Consider the following 23,263-nt stretch of genomic DNA (forward strand, 5'->3'; position numbering starts at 1 on the left):
ATGCTTAAAACTCATGGCCTGGAGCAGGAGCAGGGAGGTTTCCCAGAAGAAAACTGGGAGGCACCAATGGGAAGAAAGAATGTGATCATTCTGCCATAGTCCAATGTTGGAAATGCTAATGATTGAGAAATGGTTGGGTCTTGTTTTCTAAGATAGGCAGTAACAGCTAAGGGGGTATAATGTCATGACTAATAATATACTTTGTTATCGGTTCCCTTCTTTCCACTCTTGCTTCATTATGAAAGGTAAAGTGAATTTTCAGGGAAGTATTGTGGTTGCTGAAGTCCCACCTGGAACCCTGGAGGTGAGGAAAGAAGCTATAGCGAAGGTATACCCAATCAGAGACACACACCAAGAGTGAGAAAGAATTGTGGGGTGTGAACGTAAATGGAGCAAAGATACAGAAAATGAACATCAGTGCAGAGGGAGATGGGATAAACATCAGAAGGAGAAATAAAGGAAAAAAAGGACAGACATGTGGTGCTTGGCTCTGTGGCTGGGATGTGTCTGAGGGAAACTTGGGGAAAGAGATGCTGTGACTGCCAAGAATAGGACTTGGAGAAAGTAAACAATGAGAGTGACTTGTAAGGCAGTGTGGAATCAGACTTTTAAAATTTTATGTTCGCTTTTCAAATGTCATTCTACATTTCCAAGTTGTTTGACAGTGGGTCAAAGGAATGCCAGAAGTAATGTTTATGAGGGGCTTTATTTTAAATGGCAGCTGCAGCAGAGGCAAAATTTGAGCTTCTGTTTACACCCAGAAATTCCTTGGCTGGTCTGTTAACCTTGCCTTTAGAAGCCTGATGTTTATGTGTCAGCAACCACAGGGAATTGCTTCCCTCTTGCTGCTTGACTGCTGTGGATTTCCTTATCTACCACCCATTCAAATAAGGAAAGTTGGTCCTCATCGTCTGCTTAGCTTTCTAATCACTTTTCCAGCTCCGTGTTTTAATAGTGAGTGTCCTTCAGTATTGTTTCTGCAACTCACGGTTTCCACTTACATGTGGAATCTAAAACATGGCACAAATGAACCAACCTACAAAGCAGAAACAGACTCACAGACATAGAAAACAGACTTGTCATTGCCAGGACAGAGGTGGGAGGGAGTGGGATGGACTGGAAGTTTGGAATTAGTAGATGCAAACCATTATATTGAGAATGGATAAGGAATGAGTTCCTACTCTATAGCACAGGGAACTATATCTAGTCTTTCGACCTAGACATGATGGAAAATAATGCAAGAAAGGTAATATGTATATATTATGCACACACACACACGCACAAATAACTGGGTCACTTTGCTGTGCAGCAAAATTGGCACAACATTGTAAACCAACTATGCTTTAATGAACATTTTTTAAAAAGAGTAAGTCTAAAATCTGACATGTAACTACATATGCAGTAGGCACTCAAACATGATAGCTGGTATCACTATTATTACTATTAATTCTTTAGGTGATAGATACCCATTTTTTTCTCTCCATGGGAAGAAATCCAGAAAACAAAAATACTTTATTAAGTACCTTGAATGTAGAATTGAAAATTGGCTCAGTCCAGTAAGATCATATCCAGGGCAGGGAGGAAGTCTTGCTAGCTTCCCAGAAAAAAAAAGTACAAATTATTTTTTTTTCCTGCCATGTATATTCTTTTCCTAAAAAAGATGTCTGTCTTGACTTTCCTCTGTGTAGAACATTCCTGACCATTTATCTGTTGTTAGCCCTTCAGTAAGCCTGCGATTATTTTCTCAACAGGTGCCAGCAAAAAGAGTCATAGCCCTTATGAACTAACAGTGAAGTTTCAACCAAGAAAAGAAATAAAAAGCCAGTTTCCTGAAAACTGTAACATACATAAGCTTGGACTGTACTTGTTTGTTTGTGTCTTTCTTTTTTAGTTTATAGAACACTCTTTGCTCTCTATATTGAAAAACTCTCAATTATTACTGACTATTGGTTACTGTATCTTCTTCAAGCTAATAGATTTCTACTATAAAACTTCAACTCTGGTCAAAGCAGACACTGCATTATATTTAAAAAAACATAACTGAGCACAAATGCAGCCATAGTCTCATATGTATTTACCTCTAAAAGTGAAAGGCTTATAGTGTTTTAAAGAAATGACTTTTTTTTTTAATAGCAGGCACTCCGTAAATATTTGTAAGTGACCATGAGTGAACAAACAGATAAACGAATGAACAAGGGGAATTTGCCATGACTGCAAATCATTGCTCTTGAATGAAGTGTACTGCTTGCTTTCCTGGGGAAAAAAAAGTTAAATTAAGATAAATCACCATTGAAAGAGTTCTTTAGGGATGAAAAAAGCAGTGAGCATGGTAATAAAACATTGCTTCCCAAAGCAGAACTGTTACAGGAAGCCTATTAATCCCTTTCTTTTCTAGGATTGCCTGCCTTGTGTGTAATTTAAGTTTTGAAATCCTCCTTTTCCTGGGCAGAGAATAGCCCACAGAATATCAGACCTGTGGTTATTTGACAACAGCTAAATCTACCCCAGAGCAACTTCTGTTATCCTTATCATCAAAGAACTTTGAGAGGTGAAGGGCCTTTCAAAGCTAATCAGCAATGAATTTGTTAGAGAGTTTTCCAAATGCTAAAGAGGAGGTGGAAATCACAGTATGAACATAATCTTAGAGTAGTTGGACAGGATCTAAATCTCACTTGGTCGGTGGGAATTTAGGTGCATTTCTTAATTGGAAGCCTCAATTGCCTTATCTAAAAAATGAAGTGAGGATGAAATCCACCTCACAGTAGTGTGGGTGAGGAATAAGTGGGATAACCCACGTTTAGCATTTAACACAATGTTACCATTGTGTACCACCATTCTGATCTCTTTCTACTCACAACACGTCAGCCACCAAATGTGTAGGCTTTTCCCTTGGACGAACCATTTCTCCAGCTCTCCAACTTCCTCCACTGGGTGTCCCACCATTCAATTCTTACACCAACTATCCATAGTGAGGAACAGACCACACATGTTAAGGGCTCAGTCCTACAAGACAACTTGTACTTTAGATGCAAACTTCAGGTCTGGGTCACTTGTACTTCTGACTGACCAGCTCTCAAATGGAGATATCCTTACTGCCTCCTGCTTGGGTTGGATTATTTGCTAGAACAACTCACAGAACTTATGGAAAACAGGTTGCTTACAATTACCAGTTTATTGTAAAGGATGCAAGTAAAGAGTGAGGTCCAAGGTGAGGTCCAGAAGGGTCCCAAGGACAGATGGTTCTGTGGAGTTGCAGTGTGCCACCTCCTAGCATGTGGTTGAGTCCACCAACTTGGCAGCTCTTGACCTTACTGTCAAAGGGTTTCATGAAGGTTCCATTGCATACTTGGTTGATCAAATCATTGGCCATTCATGATCAACTCAATCTCTAGCACCTCTACCCTCCCCAGAGCTTGGGGTGGGACTGAAAGTGCCAAGCCTCTACTCACATAGTTGAGTCCTCTTGCCATCAGCTTCAATCTTAAATCTATATGGAAACTCACCAAGAGTCACCTCATTAGCATAAGCTCAGGTATGGTTTCTTATGAATAAAAAAAGTTACTCCTATTACCTCTTAACACTCAGGCAATTACTCAGGAGTTTTAGGAGCCCTGTGCCAAGAACTGGAGATGAAGACCAAATACATATTTCGCATATTTCATATTATCACTCTGAGCCATATTAAATGTTCAATAAATGGAAAAAAACTGATGACCAAACCAGCCTTTATACGTATTGATGCCAAGTGTCAACAGGGCTTTTTCCTGAAATTTTTCTTACTTAAGTCTGGTTCTCTCCGTTGTATGCAGGAGAGGGCTAGATCAGATCAGGAAGAATGACCTTTCATCAATGGCTCTTTGAACTAAAGGTGCAGGGGTTGGGGGTGGGAGGGAGGCAGAAGGGAATGCTGTCTGCTGGCAGCGATGTCCCAAAGTGCACAGGGCAGGGGGAATAGGGAATGGGTAGAAGAAGAATGGTAAAGTAGAAGAAAAGGGGGGTAAGGATGGAGCAGAGGTGGCAGAAAGGGAGAAAAATTCTGGAGTTGAGCAGCTTAAATTGCTAGGAGGTAATTCCCTGAGGGAAAATTGGGATTTCTTGAAACCCACTGTTCTGGACTTAGAAACTAAATGTCAGTTTTGACAAAAGAGGAAGGATTTGGTAGATGGGGCTGGATCAAGAAGAGCTGTAATCTGTGAAGGTAAAAGCAGACTGCAGAAGGAAAAGGGCAAAAGTACATTAAAAGTGACTCAACCCTGGTGGGCCCTTCACATCCACGCTGATTGAAGCTCATCTGTATCCTCTTGACATTAGGAGACTGGCTCATGTTCTGTCCACAGGAAGCTGACTTCCTGCAGAGCAGGTGACCCAGAAGAATGAGAGCACATTCAAGACGGAAAGTGGCAGTCCTTTTATAACCTAATCTCAAAGGTGAACCACTATCACTTCTGCTGTATTCTATTAATTAAAGGCAAGTCCTTACCAAATTAAGCTCTACCTCTTGAAGGAAGGAGTAATTTGTGGGCATATTTCTTAAAGCCACCATAATCTCAAATGGTTTTCTAGCTTCCTATTCCACAGCTTTCTACATCCTCTTTGGTCTCTCCCCTTGGATTCTTTGGGACCCTATTAGATATTAAATCATCTTTTGATTTAAGCTTAGGTTTACTCAGAAGTCATTTTCAAAACACCAGAGGTCTTGGAATCAGTGAGAAGATGTCCGAAACAGGGGCTTTGCTGCCTTGTACAAAGTGATGTTTCTGGTGGACTGGGGGTGGCTGGAGGTTATCTTCACAGTGGATCAAGCTAATTCCTCTGCCACATGGATAATCGCCCCTCCACAAGGTGTTCAGATGCGTGGTTTTTGTAGGCTTAGTCACCTCCCACTGTTTCATCAGGTTGCTCTAAATCAGGAGTCAGCACTCTTCTGTAAAGGACCAGATGGGAAATATTTTGGGCTTCACATGCCCCATATGGTCTCTGTCGCATATTTTTCTTTGTTTTTATTACAACCCTTTAAAAATGTAAAAACCATTCTTGGCGTGCAGGCTGCACAAAAACAGGCCTGTGCGTTGGGGTTTGCCAACCTCTTGCTCTAAAAGAATTATAGGAAGATGCTCCCTGTGTCCTTGGGAAAGAGTTAGATATGCTTCTCCTCCACACCCCTGGCCATGATAACAGAGTCTTCTTTCAGTGTTTCTGGTTTATCTTGCTGGAGGTAGAGCTAAGCATCCTCTTTTCAAGTTGAATACATTTTACCTAGGACTTCTCTCATTCCTTCAGGGAGACAGAACCATGTTCAAAAATTAAGTCACTAAAATGATTAATGTGGTACTGTCAGAAAAGAATTATGGACCTGCAGGGTTATGGTCTCTCGGAGAACTCATTTTTCGTTTCTATCCATCACGCGAATAATAATAACCTTCTCCAACAAGTGGAGTGAAGAATGCATGGACTGCCAGTAAGTATCCCTTACTGTTCACTAAATATTGTCACCACAAAGACTTCATACAGCAATGATGATGTGTAGGGAATTTGTTGGATCAGGCTTTTAATGGGGAAAAATAATGCAGTCTCATACTTTAAGTCTCCATTGCTTTCTCTAATATCAGCATGCCTTATAAATGATGTTGAACACACCAAAAAAAAAAAAAAAAAAGAAAAAGAAAAGAAAGAAAAGAAAAATCCTTGAATGAGAATTCTTTTTTATTTTACAGAAAGTCTACATTCTAATTTTACTGGAGCCTTAGTAAAAATGTATGATTTATCCCATGAGTCAACAAAAGATAATGTTAGCATATAAATGTGATCAATGAATTCATACAAATAAGATGCAGAAATAAATAAAAAACTAAAGGGAGAAATTAAAAGCTGTTCACCATATTTAATGTTTTAGGTAGTCCAGCTAAGTAGTGCTGCCTTCTTATTTTACAACTATGCCCAAACTTGTGGCACTACAAAATTGCTAAATTGAGATGCTATGTGAAAATCATACATAGAAACCTGGCAAACTCTTGCAAGAATGGGGAGTTTGGGCTATGATAAAGGGAGTTATTTAAGTGGTCAGTGAATCTCTGAAATTATGAAAAGGAAGTTATGATCTCATAATCATAACAACCACAGTCTTAAGGCTTTGTTTAGCCCCCTTAAAGCTTACCTGGTAGAACTGGAGTTCCCGTCGTGGCTCAGCAGAAACAAATCTGCCTAGTATCCATGCTCAGGGGGTTAAGAATGCCGTTGCAGTGAGCTGTGGGGTAGGTCACAGATGCCGCTCAGATCTGGTGTTGCTGTGGCTGTGGTGTAGGCTGGCAGTTGCAACCTGATTCAACTCTTAGCCTGGGAACTTCCATATGCCACGGGTATGGCCCTAAAAAGACACACACACACCAAAAAAAAAAAAGAAAGAAAAAGAAAAAAGCTTACCTGGTAGGACTTATTAGTTGTAATTAAAACTGACCAAAATTTAATTTGTTTTAATAGGACAGACTTTGAAGAGTCATCATTCATTTTGGAATACATAATATTTCTTCCTGTAATTATTTGTTCCTGTAAATTATTCCAATCATAAATTTAATAGCCAGTTTTAGAGGAAATTACTCATTTGCCATTCGCTTGAATGGTTCAAATGATTAATGCCTGTTTTTGAATATTTGTCCAGACACTATCATGTGACCCAAAAAACGTTTGATCTAATTCTACGTGGTTTTGATTGACACAGGCAGAAGACAGCCTGCATTACAATACTGTTCTTTGGGGGTTTTCACAGCATGTGTGAAACACTCAAGTCCATTCTGATACTTCTAGAAGATACAGATTTTCTGGGATAAAACAGGGAAATCAGTTCCACCAAGTCCAGAATCCTCTGTCATTTGTAATGTGAACTGGGAGAAGTAGAGTAATTTATTCTTATAAACAAACTGCCAAGAAGCTAGCAAGTCCTAAAACCCTTTCTCAAGCTGCTGCTTGCTATACGTGTGTTCTCCTGTGGTCTTCCTGATGGGTAGTGTCATGTCTCTACAGAGAACTGCTTCTGTCTAGGGCTCCCTGCTACAAACACTGCCTCCTCGTGGGGTCCCATCTGTTTACTTGGGGAGAGGTTCTGCATGTTAAATGACTGTCCTAGATGCACATGAGGGAAGAGACCAATGGCCTCTAGGCAGACTGATTCCCATTTCAAATGCATGTGATCACTTGCAGAGGGTTCTTTTCCCCTTGATCACAGGCTGCCTGCTATTCGTTTTTACCAAACATATTTCTGTGGAGAAGAGACAGCTGGAATTCCTTTAGAGTTATCCCTAAAAGGGCATTAGATAAAGGCAGACGTCTGCAAATTGACCAATTTGGCAAAAAAGAACAAAGCCCACGGCAGAGCGCTGTACGGCTAGAGATTCATGTGTCGTTTTATGTCTATAGCATCGTATGTACTGGCAATTCTTAATTGTCTGTGGCCTCCTCTGCCACTGGAAGGGAAGAAACAGATGTTCCCATTTGTCTTTTGATGTGGCTTGTGATATTGACATTGGCTTGTCTAAAATAACATCAGCCACCCTAGACAATGTTTGCCTAGTCCTTGAGTCTGTTGACTAATTGTTTCAGGTGGCTATTAAGACTGATTATCAGAAAAGAATCTGAAAAGGAACAGATAAATGTATATGTGTAACTGATTTACTTTGCTATACACCTGAAGCTCACACAACTTTCTAAGTCAGCTATTCTCCAATAAAATGTATTTTAAAAAAATTTTAAGGAGTTCCCATTATGGTTCAGCAGGTTAAGAATCCAACTAGTATCCATAAGGATGCAGGTTCGATACCTGGCCTTGCTCAGTGGGAAAAGGATCCAGAGTTGCCACAAGGTGAATCAGAGGTCACAGATGTGGCTGCATCCCTGCATTGCTGTGGCTGCAGGGTAGGCTGGCAGCTGCAACTCCAATTTGACCCCTAGCCCAGGAACTTCCATATGTTGCAGGTGTAGCCCTAAAAAGAAAAAAAAAATGTAAATGTGGTTATCATGTCAAGGAAATGATCAATTGGCAACAGATGCCCTGGCACCTTTGAAACAGAGATACCATTGGGAAATGAACATTAAGGAAAAAATATGTATAATTGTATTTGTTCAAAGTGAACTAAGACCCTGATAACTCTTTTTGGAATATGCCTCTTAGTAATTTGGGGATATTTAAATTCAAGACCAGAAGACCTTGATGCTCACTGTAGTAATTATAGTACTAGAGTTATAGTTAGGAATACTAGATAATTAGAGTGTTACCAATAGACTTAGGAGAGGCAATGGGTTAATTACTAAATGAAAGTAATTTACGCTAAATTGAAAAATGACAGCTAATGCCTTCTTAAAGCATGGTTGATGGGAAAGAAAACATGAAGATATTGGACACATGTAAAAAAAAAGGAGAAATTACAGTAGGTCTAGAAACCATAGAGTGTATGCAGAAGTGGGGATAAAGGAAGCTAGATGCTCCTTCTGGGTTACAGTTCAGTATATTCCTATTTGTGACATAAAAAGAGCAGGTATTAGAAGCAACTGTTTCAGGCTATCAGTCAAAACATACAACCCAGACAAAGTCACAAAAGAAAAAAAAAACAGCTAATCAGGAATTTCAACCAGTAGAATAACTATATTTTAAAATGACCATTTGAGGAGTTTCCCTCATGGATCAGTGGGTTAAGAACCCAACACAGTGCCATTAGAATGTGGGTCCTATCTCAAGAGTCTCACTTAGTGGGTTAAGGATCTGACATTGTTGTGAGCTGCAGTGTAGGTTGCAGATGCAGCTCAGATCCAGTGTTGCTATAGCTGTGGCGAAGGCCGGCAGCTGCAGCTCTGATTCGACCCCTAGCCTGGGAACTTCCATATGCCTCAGGTGCAGCCCTAAAAAAAAGAATGACCACTTGATTTTTTGTGACAGTGTTATACAAATTTTCTAGGTTATTACTTTAGAAAGATTCCTACTGGGCTCTTTTTCCTCTCCCTCTACTTCCTTTCTACTGAAACATTTCCATAGCATATTTCATGGGCACCTTACACCAACACAGCCCTCTTTGTTCCCAGGCTCAGCAGCAGTTCCCCAACCTCCAGCTTCCCAGGCCATATGCTTGGGTGGGATTCCAGGTAGCATTATAGCATGGTGACTATCAGATTTCACTCAGAAAGGGGTGATCAAGGCTCAAATCCTGTTTTCACTCCCTATCAACCATAGGACTTTTAGAATAGTTACTTAAACTGTCTAAACATAATTTCTTCACCTGTAAAATATAATATTTATTGCATATGTATCAGGAAGTTAGGAGTATTAAATGGGATAACTTAGAGCTGTCACAGTAGAGGCTGGACCAGTCCTCATCCTTCATTCCCCTCACTGCTCTCTCATTGCTCACCAAAGCCATCTGATTCTACCCTTGCCTATCTCAGTCCATCCTGTTCCCTCTCTCTCTTCACCTGCCACCCCTTTATCTCAGGCTTCCATTATCTCTTGTCTGGAGTACTTTAACCCATTCCACATGGATCCCCTACCTGTTCTGGCTGCCCCCCTCAATCCATACCTCCAACGCAGCCTTGTGGCAGAGAACCCCTCCATGGAAGCATCTCCCTCCTTAGCAAAGGGTACAGAGCCCTTTGTAATATGACCAGTAATTCTTTATCTGGATTTTGTCTGGGCTCCACTCCTCTTGCTGGAAGTAATCAGCAGTGCTAAGTCCCTGTGACCCCCAGACACGCATGCTCATTCTTACCTCTAGATCTTGTTCCCCATATTTGAAACACGCCCTCTCCCCTAGATCCTTACCCTCCATTTGCCTGGATCTCTTTCATTTAGGCACAGCTCATGGCCCTCACCATCTGTGCTTCAGCCTCATTGGCTGCCCCAAGTTTTCAAAGATGCCACAGTCTTTCCCATATAAGAGCCTTTGGATGTGGTCTTCACTCCATCTGGAACACTCATCCATCCTTTTTGCCGTATGAATTTCTACCAATTGATTTCACATAAGAAATGCCTTAACTTGTCAGCTCAAATGCCCTTTCCACAGGGCATGATGACTTTCTTAGAAGCCCTCTTGGCAACGTGCGTGTGCCTCTGTTAGCACTCGTCATACTAAGGGATGATGTTGTGTCATTATTTGGCTTAAAAATACCTTAGCTCAACAGCCCAAATGAATGAACCTGTCTACAGAAGAGAAACAAATTCATGGACTTGGAGAACAGACTTGTGGTTGCCAAAGGAAAGGGGAGGGAGTGGGAGGGACGGGGTTTTAGGGTTAGTAGATACAAACTATTGCATTTGAAGTGATTAAGCAATGAGATCCTGCTGTATAGCACAGGAAACTATATCTAGCCACTTGTGTTGCAACATGATGGGGGATAATGTGAGAAAAAGAACGTGCATATATATGTATGACTGGGGCACTTTGCTGTATAGCAGAAATTGACAGAACACTGTAAATCCACTGAAATATATATATAAAATAAAAATCTTAAATAAAAGTTCTTAAATCGGGTACCCTAGAAGTCTACCCTAAGTAAAGGATTTAAGGGCAAGCAGTTGATTGGGTGAACGATTCCAAGAAATAAGGATGTGAGACAGGGAAGGAAAGAAGTAATTACAAGACTGGGTCCTGCAGGAGAAGCTGGGAGGCAGCGCAGGGATGCCTCAGAGTTGGCCCACTCCAGGGGCGTGAAAGCAGGTGCTACTTACCTACTCCTCTCCATCACCAGTTTAGGGCGACATCCAAACTAACTGCACAGGACGATCATCCTGTTGATTCCAGGAAAAAAAAATAAATAAATAACCCAGGGCAGAGTGGCACAGTGGGTCATGAGGAGAAGCCACAGCCAAGGGAGGGTGCAGAGATCAGAGGTGAGCACCCAGGGACAGTGGTGGGATTTGACAACCCCGGTGACTGTGTCTGTCTGTTCTGCTGGACTCTGCTCCATGGCTCCTTTCCTCACTAAATATCTGGAGTAGTGCCTTCTGAGAGAAATATAAAGTGAGTCATAAATGTATATGTAAATTTTTTTAATTTTTAATTTTTTTTTTTTTTTTTTAGGGCTGCACCTAGGGCATATGGAAGTTCCCCAGCTAGGGGTCAAATCACAGCTGAATCTGCCGGCCTACACCACAGCCACAGCAACACTGAATCAGAGCTGCATCTGCAAACATGCACTAAAGCTCACAGCAACGCCAGATCCTTAACCCACTGAGCAAGGCCAGGAATTGAACTTCATTGAACTGCTTTCTCATGAACACTATGTTTGGTTCTTAACCTGCTAAGTCACAACAGGAACTAATGTTTTTGTTTGTTTGTTTGTTTTAAATTTTGATAATGAATTTTTTAAAAAGAGAGATAGGCAACATTAATTTTAACTCTATATTTTATTTGTTCAATATAGCCAAAGAATTATTATTTCAACAGGTAATCAATACAAAAATTGTCAACAAAGATATTTTATATTTTTGTACTGTCTTCAAAATCAGATGTATAGCAATTTACAGCACATCTCAATTTGGAAATACCACATTTGGAGTGCCCAGTAGCTGTTAATTAGCATAGTATCTACTAAATAAATATTAGGTTAAGAGTTCCCACTGTGGCTCAGCATGTCTCAAACCCAACTAGTATCCATAAGGATGTGGGTTCGATCCCTGGCCCTGCTCATTGGGTTAAGGATCTGGCATTGTTTAGAGTTGTGGTGTAGATCCCAGACGTAGCTCAGATCCATGTGTTCCTGTGGCTGTGGCATAGGCCAGCATCTGCAGCTCCAATTCAGTCCCTAGCCTGGGAACTTCCATATGCTGCAGGTATGTCCCTAAAAAGGGAAAAAAAAAAGGTTAAAACCATTACTAGAATTCTGCCATTTTTAAAGAGAGAAAAAAATACATGTAAAAGGCACTGTTGTTTTTATAGTTGATAGGAATCTCAGGAGTGGTTATCAAGTTTTATCATCTATAGGATTATTTTTGAGTGAGGGCACATTTTTTTAAAAAGTTTATATTGAATTGTCAAAAGCCCATGCATTGCTTTCACCTTAAAGCTCAAAATGCCAAATCAGCCTCTTAAGAATTTTATTTTCACTGCTTAAAATTGTATGTATCAATACTGAGGGAAGAACTATTTTAAAGGGGGAAAAGAATAGAAACACGAAAATGAAAGTTTTTACTCCCTATAGTAATGTGGACTAGGTGCAACTTCAAATACACATGTATTGCACTGTCACCTCCTCAAGGGACACTTGCACTCAGCAAGTGTATATCTTCAGTCAGTGATTTCCCAAAGAGCCATGTGGACAAAGCAAAGTGGAGAAGTGAAGCACTTATTCAGATATTTCTTATTTAATTCTGCTCAAATGCCCAACATTTATTCAGATATACACATATGAGATAAAGTGTTTTGTTTCTCTCTGGATAATTGTCTCAAGAGCAAATTTTGCCTTGGGCGGGCAGGTACCTCTCAAGAAACCACTCCATCCATCTTTATTTTGTCAGCTCCTGGAAGGAAAGTCTTTTGTCTTTCAAATAACCTAATTTATCCCCTCTCCACCGTCTTGAACTTTGTAGGCACTCAGTAGACATTAATTCATGACAAAGATACCTAACAGCTTTTAAATTTATTCATGGGATGATCCTTCTATTCAAAGAACATCTTTATATACTTTATATTCTTCAACAAAGAAGCAAAACAGCGTTTTTGTCTTGCCAGTTCTGCATTAACATCTGCACAGAGCACAGTATGTGCTGGTTTTAAGCAAAATGTGTAGGCACACAGTTATCTCAGTTCAGAAATATAAATGACAACAGTGAGACCCGTAATTTTTAGAAAGAAATTTGTTCTGAGGTCTTAAAGTCAACGAAAAAGTACAATTGTTATTTTAAGAGAGAGCTAAAGAATCCCATTGTAATGCTAAGCTTTATTCTGGTCATACTTTTCCTGATTATGGTATAGACACCAGGTTATGTTTATACCTGAAAACCAGTGTAACTCAGAGTCATGGCACCCACGTAAGTTGATTTCTACCCCTAGCTATACAATGCATATATCAGAAGACTTTGCAGAAGTTGCTTAATTCCCATTTGTTGGTTTCCTATTCTTTTAAAAAAAATGCCACATTAATATGTTTCTTATTATGGTTGTTCCTTAATGGTTATTGATCGTGCTTTGTATCTCTGTGAGGGCTGCAACTTCCCCAGGGAAGACTGTGCTAATGAATAGTGTTTGTAAAGTACTTGGAAATCCTTGGATTAAAAACAAACCATATCAGAGTAAAAGTATTTGTACTAACAAGCCATATGGGAGAACCATATGTTCCCTATTAAGAGGGTATGTGAGATATTGAATAGCTCTCTGTGTATTGCCTTGTGTTCTTTTTATACCAGGATATGCCACAGCAAGTTTTGGTACACCAGGGTCATACCTCCATTATGGAAATGCTATAAAATTCAATGCTCTAGCAGTTTTTTGTTGTACATTTGACACTCTCTTTATCATCCTACCAAATCTATGGAAGGGACAGTTGCGTGCTACAGTCCCATGAGCTTCTTTTCCTTGAACATGTGTCACATGTAGGTTTCCCTTAACAGATACCTATGCTGTAAAAATAATGGTTTAGTTCTTTCCCCTCCCCCTACCTGCACAGATATGCTGTTTGGGGACATTCTTAGAAAGAGGTAGGACCGAGAGGACAGTCTTCTCTGTCCTATAATTGAAGAGCAGCTGTGGGTCTTACACACCATCTGAATGGGTATGGTTGTAATACTATTTGAGGTTCTTTTCAGTAGAAGTGGTCCTGGCAGGCAGTCAGGGGCTATTTGTTCCCCTCCCCCTCCCAGGAGGTTCAAAGTCATGAATCTGAATCATTGCAGTGTAACAACTTCCACACAGCACTTCCCCTGGCCTGGGGAAAGGATTCCTTCTTGAAGGTAACTGTCCAGTAAGAAAACAAAAGGGTGATAGGTGTATTGTACCTTGAGCCTGGGTTCTGTGTCTGGACCACCTTACTTAAAAAAGTCTGCTTCACATGATGTAGTAACCTCATATTTCATAAGTAACCTGGCAATCATGGAACAGAAAATAATTTCCCCCCTTTTCCTGATTAATCTGTGAAGTAGCCATGCAAGGCCAGGTAGAGAGTGAGCATATTTTATTAATCCACGTTTATTGACCATCATGTGCTGATTCTGGGTTCTTAGGAGAAAGTAGGCAATGAAGCAAAGATTCCTGCCTTGGTGGGTCTTACACTTACTTAGGGGCTGACATGCATAAGCAGTGAACATAACACCCACCTCAATTACCTATTAGAAGATGATAAAAAAAAAAGCAAAAATTAAAAGCAGATCAGGAAAAGGAGGACAGAATGTGTGGGGCTGGGGAGATGATGCAAGTTTAAGTGGAGTATTCAGCACAGATTAAAAAGTAGACATTTGGGGAGTTTCCAATATGGCTTAGTGGGTTAAGAGGCTGACACAGTGTCCATGAGGATGCAAGTTTGATCCCTGGCCTTGTTCAGTGGGTTAAGGATGTGGTGTTGCTGTGAGCTGTGGCATAGGTCACAGATGCAGCTCAGATCCCACACTGCTGTGGCTGTGGTATAGGCCTAAAGGTGCAGTTCTGACTTGACCCCTAGCCTGGGAACTTCCATATGCTGCAGGTACAGCCCTAAAAAGAAAAAAGAAAAAGTGGACATTTGGGCAAAGACTTGAAGGACCTCAGGGAAAACCACTCCAGGCAGAAGGGATGGGATGGGCAGTACAAAGACATGGGGCAAAGACACCCTCGTGTGCTGGAGGAGAAGCACAGGGGCCCGTGTGGCTGGAGGGAGGAAATAAGGAGGAGATGAGAGGGAAGTCAGGGCAGAAAAACAGTAGGGTCTCTGGTGTAGAGCTGTGCTGCCTTTGAGTATAAGGGGGGCATGTGAGCAGGGGAATGGGATGATTTAACTTAAACATTTTATAGCACATCGTTTGGCTTCTAGATTGAGAATAAGATTTCCTTGCCCCAATCCAGGAGAGGGATGGAAGCTGGACTAGGGTGATCATGAAAGCTGATGTGCTCTTAATGACCAGTGCTCCCTACTTAGTACCACGCTTGATTTTTCACAACCGTTACTTGTGATCAAAGAGATGTGACACTTTAAAACTAGTCCATAATTTAATGAGGTCCGACCAGAGGCTCAGATAGACACCATACCTTTCTTACAATGAGAACTGAATTATAGTTTGAACAAAAAAAAAAAAAAAGAATTACTGCTTCGAGGAAAGTGAAATCTCCTTCTTCATCTTTGACAAGTGTTTATGGGGCCCCTACTGGATGGTAGGCGATGTGCTGGGTGCTGAGGACACCCTAGGAGCAGCAAGGGCATCATTCTCAGTAGAGACCTCGAAATTTAGTTCTCAGGGGTCAGAAGAAGTCACCCAGATCTGCAATGCAAGAAAGATCTCAGGGTTTGGCATAACCTGTACCTAAGTTTATGGCTCAGTTCTGACACTAATTATGGGTCATCGGGGGAGTTATTTGACCTCCCAAAACCTTGAAATCTTGATCTGTAAAAATGTAGATGGAAGTCTAACTCAGTAGGACTGTCAAGGGATTCATGGTAATGGTTTGGAGGCAAATAAGTGCCTGGTGCCTAGGAAGTGCCTAGGAGGCAGCAGCTACTGCTTAAGTCAGGTTGCGACCACCCAGCTGTACACATCTTTCATCTGCACTGGAAGACATACATGAGACTTCTCATTAAGATAGTGAGGCCATCAACTTGGGAATTGTGGAGTTCCCATTGTGGCTCAGCAGAAACGAATCTGAGGACACGGTTCAATCCCTGGCCCCACTCAGTGGGTTAAGGATCCAGGGTTGCCGTGAGCTGTGGTATAGGTCACAGACATGGCTCGGATCTGGTGTTGCTGTGGCTGTGGCATAGGCCAGCAGCTACAGCTCTGATTTGACCCCTAGCCTGGGAACCTCCATATGCTGTAGGTGCAGTCCTAAAAAGACAAAAAAAAAAAAAAAAGAAAAAGATAGATCAATCAGCATCAGCCAATGTTTAAATGTTTGGAACTCCTCTCTCTTCTTTCATTCTCTCTTTTCTTTCATCCTAAAGCCAATAAGCAGGGCTGAGCGAGGTGAGCATTACCACTGAAGCAGGTGTGGCAACCCCACTCCCAGTCTGCGCATAATACAGGTGAGGTCAGAAGGGCATCTTGGTCTTAGGTTGAAGGAGCCTAAAGAGACAGGACGACCAAAGACAGTGTGTGATCCTGTGAAAGGTAACCTTAGAAAATTGAAACCATCATACTAAGCGAAGTTGGGTAGACCATGAAAGACAAACATCATATGCTATCACCTATATGTGAAATCTAAAAAGAAAGGATACTAACGAACTTATTTGCGGAACAGAAACAGACTCACAGACTTTGAAAACATATGGTTACCAAAGGGCATAGGTTACCTTGGGACTGGCATATGCACACTGAGGTATATGGAATGATTGGCCACAGGGACCTGCTATAGAGCACAGGGAACTCAACCCAGTATTCTGCAATCATCTATGTGGGAAAAGAATCTGAGAGAATGGATATATGTGTTTATATATGTATATGTGTGTATACATATATATATACATATATATACATACACACATACATATATGTATGACTTGGTCACTTTTTTGTATAGCAGAAATTATCACAGCCTTGAAAATTAACTATACTTCAATTTAAAAAAATCATAATAAAGAAAAAAATCAGAAAAGCTTGACTGTGGTCTGTGACTTACATGGTAGGAATGTCATCACTGCTCATCTCCTGATCGCGATGGTTGCATGGAGGAGAATGTGTTTGTAGAAAATACAGACTAAAGTATGCAGAGCTGACAGGGGTGGTAAGAGGGTGATTTTATGTCCCCAACGGTTCAGGGGAAAAAAAGGAAAATTTCTTGTACTGTTCTTGTAACTCTCCATTGCTTAACATTGTTTCAAAAGAAAAATGTCTTTAGTATGAAAAATATATTTGGAGCTGTAGCTCTGTACCACTCTGGCTTAAGTGTCAGAAGAGCTAGTTTCTCCATGTTCTTAGCATTCTCAAAATGTATACGAGATTATAGTTGAATTCTTCAGCTATTATTAAGAATCATTTTCCCACATTTTTACTGATTCATAATATAACTGTCTGACCCAGTTAACAATTATTAGTTACATTTCCGAGGATTTGCTAGTGAGCTCTGGTCTGAGATGACTGGGTTGAAACCCTGCTGACATCACTGTGGGATCTCAGGGAAATTGCTTAATATCTCTGTTTTTCAGTTTCCCCATCCATGAAATGTGGACAATAATAATAATACCTACCTCATTGGGTTGTTATGAGAATTAAATTTGATAATCTATGCAGAACACTTAAATACTGAGCAGAACATGGCCTGTATTCAACGCATAGTTTCCTGGTATTAACTAGTATTATCCTGCTGCCCACAGAGATCTATTAAATAAAACATGAACACTGATGGCCTTGCAGACTCTTTGAGAGCATCCTCTCTATAAGCTGAATTTATCTTTTGAATATGTGCCTTCTAGAGAGTTTTGGAATGTGTAAGCTGAGAATGCAGCTGACTGGCAAAACACAAAATTAAAGACTGAATTCCTTATAAATGAAGGAGTGAAGAGTTTAAAAAATAAATTATAAATAACTTTGAGTCTTCCTGATCTGAATAAAATGAATATGCCATTTGTATTCATCAGCTATTGTTACAGATAGCTGTATAACAAACCATCCCATAATGCAGCATCTTACAACAAGAAAGATTTCTTCTCATGCTCACAGATTTACAAGCCAACTGTGGCTAAGCTGGTGTAAGCTGGGCTCAGCAGGACATTTCTATTTCAAGCTGTGAGTTTTCTGGTCTTGCCTCCAGACCATGACTTGGGGTCAAGTCTGTTCCAGGTATCTCTGATCCTTGTTAACCCAGCAGCTGCAGAGGCATCTTCTTGACATGGCAAATATCAGAAGCACAAGCACCAAGTCCAATTAGGCAATACATCCAAGCTCTGAGCTCCCATCATGCGCACTAACATTTCACTATCCATATCAAGTCTCTTGGTCAAGTCCAACATCAGTGGAAGGATTCTGGGATATTTATTACATTACAGGTAACTGAAGAATCAGTTCAACCAATAATCCAGTCTGTAAACAATTGCATTTGAATTGCCTCTGCTCTCTCTGTATCCAGAAATCTTGGGCTTCTAGGAGAAAAAGTAATAGAATACCAGCAGGCAGTACATGTCAGTTTGTTTCCCGAGTAGCAAGGATGAATTTGTTCTGACTTACCTCCCCTTTCTTTTTTTCTTTTGTTTTTCTTTTTGGTTTTTAGGGCCACACTGGCAGCATATGAAAGTTCCTAGGCTAGGGGTTGAATTGGAGCTGCAGCTGCCGACCTATGCCACAGCCACAGTAATATGGGATCCAAGAGGCACCTGCAGCCTATCCTGCAGCCTGCAGCAATGCCAGATCCTTAACCCACTGAGTGAGGTCAGGATCAAACCTGCATCTTCATGGATAATAGGTTCTTCACCATTGAGCCACAATGGGAACTCCTACCTCCCCTTTCTATTCCAATCCCTGTACACAGTTCACAAAAGGAACTGCAGGAGCTCCCTGGTGGCTCAGCAGTTTCAAGATCCAGCTTTGTCTCTGCTTTCTTGTGGGTTTGATCCCTGGTCCAGGAACTTCTACATGCCGTGGGCACAGCCATAAAAAGGGAACTGCAAATATCAGGATAGCAATTTATAGCCATGACATTGAAATTTTGCCCTTATAAAGCTAATTCCCTCTACAATTAAACATGAACTGCATTCCTGTCATCATCCAACCAATGGTGCATTCCTTCTACTTACATGACTTCACTTTACAGTAGGAGTCTCTATTTTTTATTTCTATAAAACTCCTGAAATATCTTTGCATACAATACATGCTCAATAAATATGGGTCGAAAAACTGGAGGGCAAAATCCTAATACTGGAGAAGCAAAAATGATTCATCCATTAGAATCCTCACAAGTCATGTGATTTGGATGTGGGAAAGTGGTGTTCTGTGACAATGAACATGAGTACTATGGAAATGTACTATCTGAAGCAAATATGGGATTCCGCAGGCATATTAACTAAGAAAATTTAGCTTCTGTGTGACAGTTTTTAAGCTCACAAAATAGCCTGTCACTTCACTATATTTCTTCACATTTATTGTAAGCCTTTTAAATCCCTTCTAAAAATCACAAGTTTACATTCCCCACTCTACTTAACTTTTTATTGTTTATGTGCTTCCTGCGAAGATAGCTAGACAGAGGAGACTGATAAAAGGAAAGCTTGTCCTTATCAAATACTTACCAGTAACTGTGTAATAGGATTTTTTTCTTTCCTATTGGAGGAAGCCCACTGTTTCACTAAGAACTCACCCATTTGAGGCATTTTAAATGGATGGCAAGTTATAAGCTAGCCAAACTGTCCTTTTAAAAGAATGAAACGAATGCTAATCTAATTGCCTGAGAATGCATAAACCAGGTTTTGAAAGCAAGGCTTCTGCGCTGGTTCCCCCTGCTGGATTTAGGGGTGCACTGTCTTTGGAAACTGATGAAAGCAAGATACTCAAACCTTTTCATTGGAGGGCAAGTTATTTAAATGCCACATCCAGCATTCTTCTAGGATGCACTTGCTCTTTGATAAACATGCCAAGGGTTTCTTGAATTTGCTTTGCAAGGGCAGGGATACTGCAGCTAGAACACCACACAGCCAAGACTCGAAGTGGAAAACAGAACACACCACATGGATGACTGTGTTAGGGATTGGGACACCTGGCACATGGATTAAGGGTAAAAACCCAGTAGCAGTAGATTAGATAAAGTGCCAGACTGGTTGTTATTCTAAAACTGGACTTGGAGTCACACTCAGGGGTCTGACCATGAATTCCCTTTTCATGCATTTAGAACTGCTGGAACCAATTCTTCACCTCCCTGTAACTTGTTACTCTTTCCTTCCTTATCTCCCTTCACAAGAAAGCTTTTACCCTGCTCCAGAGGAGATGTAGTCACCAGACTAATTTTAAAAGCATCCTGTCACTGCAGACTTCAAGCCTACTGTGAAATCTGTGTTAAGAGGTCTGTCTGTTGGGGAGAGGGGTGGATACAGGAAAGCTGGCAGATTTTTCCTGCTTGAGTGTGAATCTGCTTGGTGGAGGCGAGGGGAATACTGTGTTTTGGACATGTGCACCTGTACCAGCTTGACCTTGTTAAGGGAGCAGAAGCAGCAGTGATGGCTAGTTTCTCCCTACAGCCGAAGCCAGTGTTGGCACCTCCTCCGAGAACCAGGACAGAGATGTCAGAGTGTTCCTTATAAATGTGCCATTGAGGGAGTTTCCGTCGTGGCGCAGTGGTTAACAAATCTGACTAGGAACCATGAGGTTGCGGGTTTGGTCCCTGCCCCTGCTCAGTGGGTTAACGATCTGGTGTTGCCGTGAGCTGTGGTGTAGGTTGCAGATGCGGCACGGATCCCGCGTTGCTGTGGCTCTGGCTTAGGCCAGTGGCTACAGCTCCAATTCAACCCCTAGCCTGGGAACCTCCATATGCGCAGGAGTGGCCCAAAGAAATAGCAAAAAGACAAACAAAAAAATAAAAAATAAAATAAATAAATGTGCCATTGAGAACCTTGGGAACTACAGAGCCACCCCAGGTGGTCATATTAAAAATGATATTTTGCCCTCATGACAAATGGCACAGTGCAGGGCAGAGGGAATTGTATTCCTACTTATATATTTATTCACTGAGAGGATCCCTTCCCCATGTCAGAGTGTCATTCTCATTTATTTGTTTGTTTTCATCATTCTATTAGAAACTTTTTCATTCATTCGGGTAAATTCCAAATGTTTTCCCATCTGCAACTCTCGTCAGTAGGTTATTTTTCAGAGCTCCTTAGGAGAAGGTTACCCCATTGCCTCCAGGCTCTTGTTCTAGCTCTGCTAGTTGAGTCTTCCTCCAGAGAGGCTTCCCCATCCTCTTGCCTCTGGATTAAGAGCTGGTTATTGTAGCAGATGATAGGTCAAAGCACTACAGCAGAACAACTTTAAGTCATCTGAGCCTGGCTATGGGTCACAACTTTTCAAAGGGCTCAACAGGGCAATTCTTCTTCTCCTCTGTGTGGGCTGAGGTCATGAGTTGCGTGCACTCAGCTGGCATCTGGGGCTCATGAGTTGGGCACATTCACCTGGCAGCTGGATTGGGTTGAAAGGTGCAAGAAGGCTTCACCTTCACATGCCTCTGCACTTCCATCTTTCCGTGGACCCCTCCCCATTGGGGGCACCAGCCTGAGTGTCTTTACAGTAGGGCGGTTGGCCTCCCAGTGGGAGACAGAGGAAACTGCTAGTCCTCTGAGGCCTTGACTTGGAGGGCCCAGAACATCATTTCCACACTTCACTGGTCTAAACAAGCCACAGAGCCAGTCCAAATTTAAGGAGAGAAAAAAAATAGCTTCTACATCTTGAGATACAGTCTCTCACCATCTTTAATCCATGGTATTATGTGCAGGTGACTTCTGCTTTATGTTTTCTGTATTGTAACTACTTATATGTTACGTCTATGTCTTTATATAAATTTATCAATTTTTTTTCCAAACAAATAGATTTGGAAACCCTCCCATCAATGAGTTATAAAATGATACCTTTATTTGCCTTTGAAAAGTTAATTTTTTCCGTGTTCCCGTCATGGTGCAGCAGAAACAAATCTGACTAGGAACCGTGAGGTTGTGGGTTCTATCCCTGGTCTTGCTCAATGGATCAAGGATCTGGCATTGCCGTGAGCTGTGGTGTAGGTAGCAGATGCAGCTTGGTTCTGGCATTGCTGTGGCTCTGGCATAGGCCCGTAGCTACAGCTCCAATTAGACCTCTAGCCTGGAAACCTCCATATGCCATGACTGCAGCCCTAAAAAGAAAAAGAAAAAAAAGGAAAAGTTTATTTTTTTCTACACATAAATCCACAGGTATATATTGTATGTTTTAAGCCAAAGAAAAAATTTTAGCCAGTTTCTAATGTATAGCCTCCATTACACCCACCCAGTTATTTATTATATATACTACAGCATAAATTTGACCAGCATAATATTTCATAGCATAGATATATTATACTGTCATATGAAACATGCACATAAATGGATTAAAAAACTAAAACTTGTAAAACCTTAAGTAAAAATAATTTTTTTTGCAACCTATATCAAATAGGAAAATAAAGAGCATAGGGATGTATCCAACCAAGTTTCCTTACACAGTGCATATTGCTTGAGTCAAGGGGTAAGAAAGCAGATTGGAATAAAAATCTGCATTTCATTTTGGGAAATGCTGTGCAAGGAGAGAGGTGATACTGGAACTGCTGCGTGAATTTTGTTTACTATGGTTCAACATTCCACCAAGCAAATCATGTGAGAAGGGACTAGGATAAATGCACCTATTTATGTAGGTAATTTTTCTGTTTCACGCCTCTGATTCATCACTCTGCCCTGCTTTATGGGGAGTCATGCTACATTGGTTACAATTAATTTCAGTGCAGCGTATTAGCCATAAAGAGATATTTCATAAATTGACTTAACTTATTTTTTCCCCCTCTGTGGTTTTCTTGAAAGATGAGAACGGTCCAGAGGAAAAGCAAAGTGTGGAAGAAATGGAAGGACAGAGCCAAGAAGCAGGTGGGCTCAGATTTCTTTTGAGGAGTCTCCTAGGCCTCATCCACAGAGGCTTTGTTTAGTGCTTTTTTTCTGAAAATATTGATACCTTTTCACCAAGTAACATCAGGGTTCATTCAGGCCCCCTCAGGAAGCCACCAGCCCTGTTAACTATGAGTGTCATTGCCTCCAATGGCAAGGGTACCCTCTCTGTCTCAATTGCCAGCTCTACTTTGCCCCCAGATGATAGCAGTTTGCTTAGCGATGCTCTTTGGAAGGATGAAGTCAGAGCATGGCTGATTTAGGGCAGGTCAAAAGCAGTAGATGTGGTTTGGGGAAAAAAATGAAATGGAAAACATATACAGAAAATGTATCAGAGGCTTTCTCTTCATAACGAATAGAATGTCCTTTATAGTTTTGCATTGACTTTTGAAAAGACAAGCTTCTGCTCATTCCTCTGTATATTGTAGGCAATGATGTGATGGTGCCTTACTTAACCCCTACACCCAGAACTCAGTGAGATCTAGAGCCTTCCTGACATCAGCTCCGTCCACTGAAGAGCAGATGTGCCAATAGA

The 23,263-nt window shown here is 41.0% G+C and overlaps 1 protein-coding gene across 5 annotated transcripts in view; it reads left to right on the plus strand.

Annotated features, from left to right (window-relative positions):
* Positions 1 to 23,263, plus strand: part of MACROD2 (MACRO domain containing 2) — a 2,051,742-nt gene that overhangs the window by 1,891,249 nt on the left and 137,230 nt on the right. For 3 of the 5 annotated variants that reach the window (XM_021077529.1, XM_021077532.1, XM_021077530.1), the window contains exon 12: positions 22,648 to 22,758. The exons of 1 other annotated variant lie outside the window; for it this stretch is intronic. In XM_021077529.1, coding sequence (XP_020933188.1) covers positions 22,648 to 22,758 — 111 coding nt within the window. The remainder of the gene's footprint in view (positions 1 to 22,647; positions 22,759 to 23,263) is intronic. One more of the 5 variants, XM_021077531.1, reaches the window with a different exon arrangement.

The sequence above is a fragment of the Sus scrofa genome, chromosome 17 (genome assembly GCF_000003025.6).
Source record: "Sus scrofa isolate TJ Tabasco breed Duroc chromosome 17, Sscrofa11.1, whole genome shotgun sequence".
Classification (NCBI taxonomy): Eukaryota; Metazoa; Chordata; class Mammalia; order Artiodactyla; family Suidae; genus Sus; species Sus scrofa.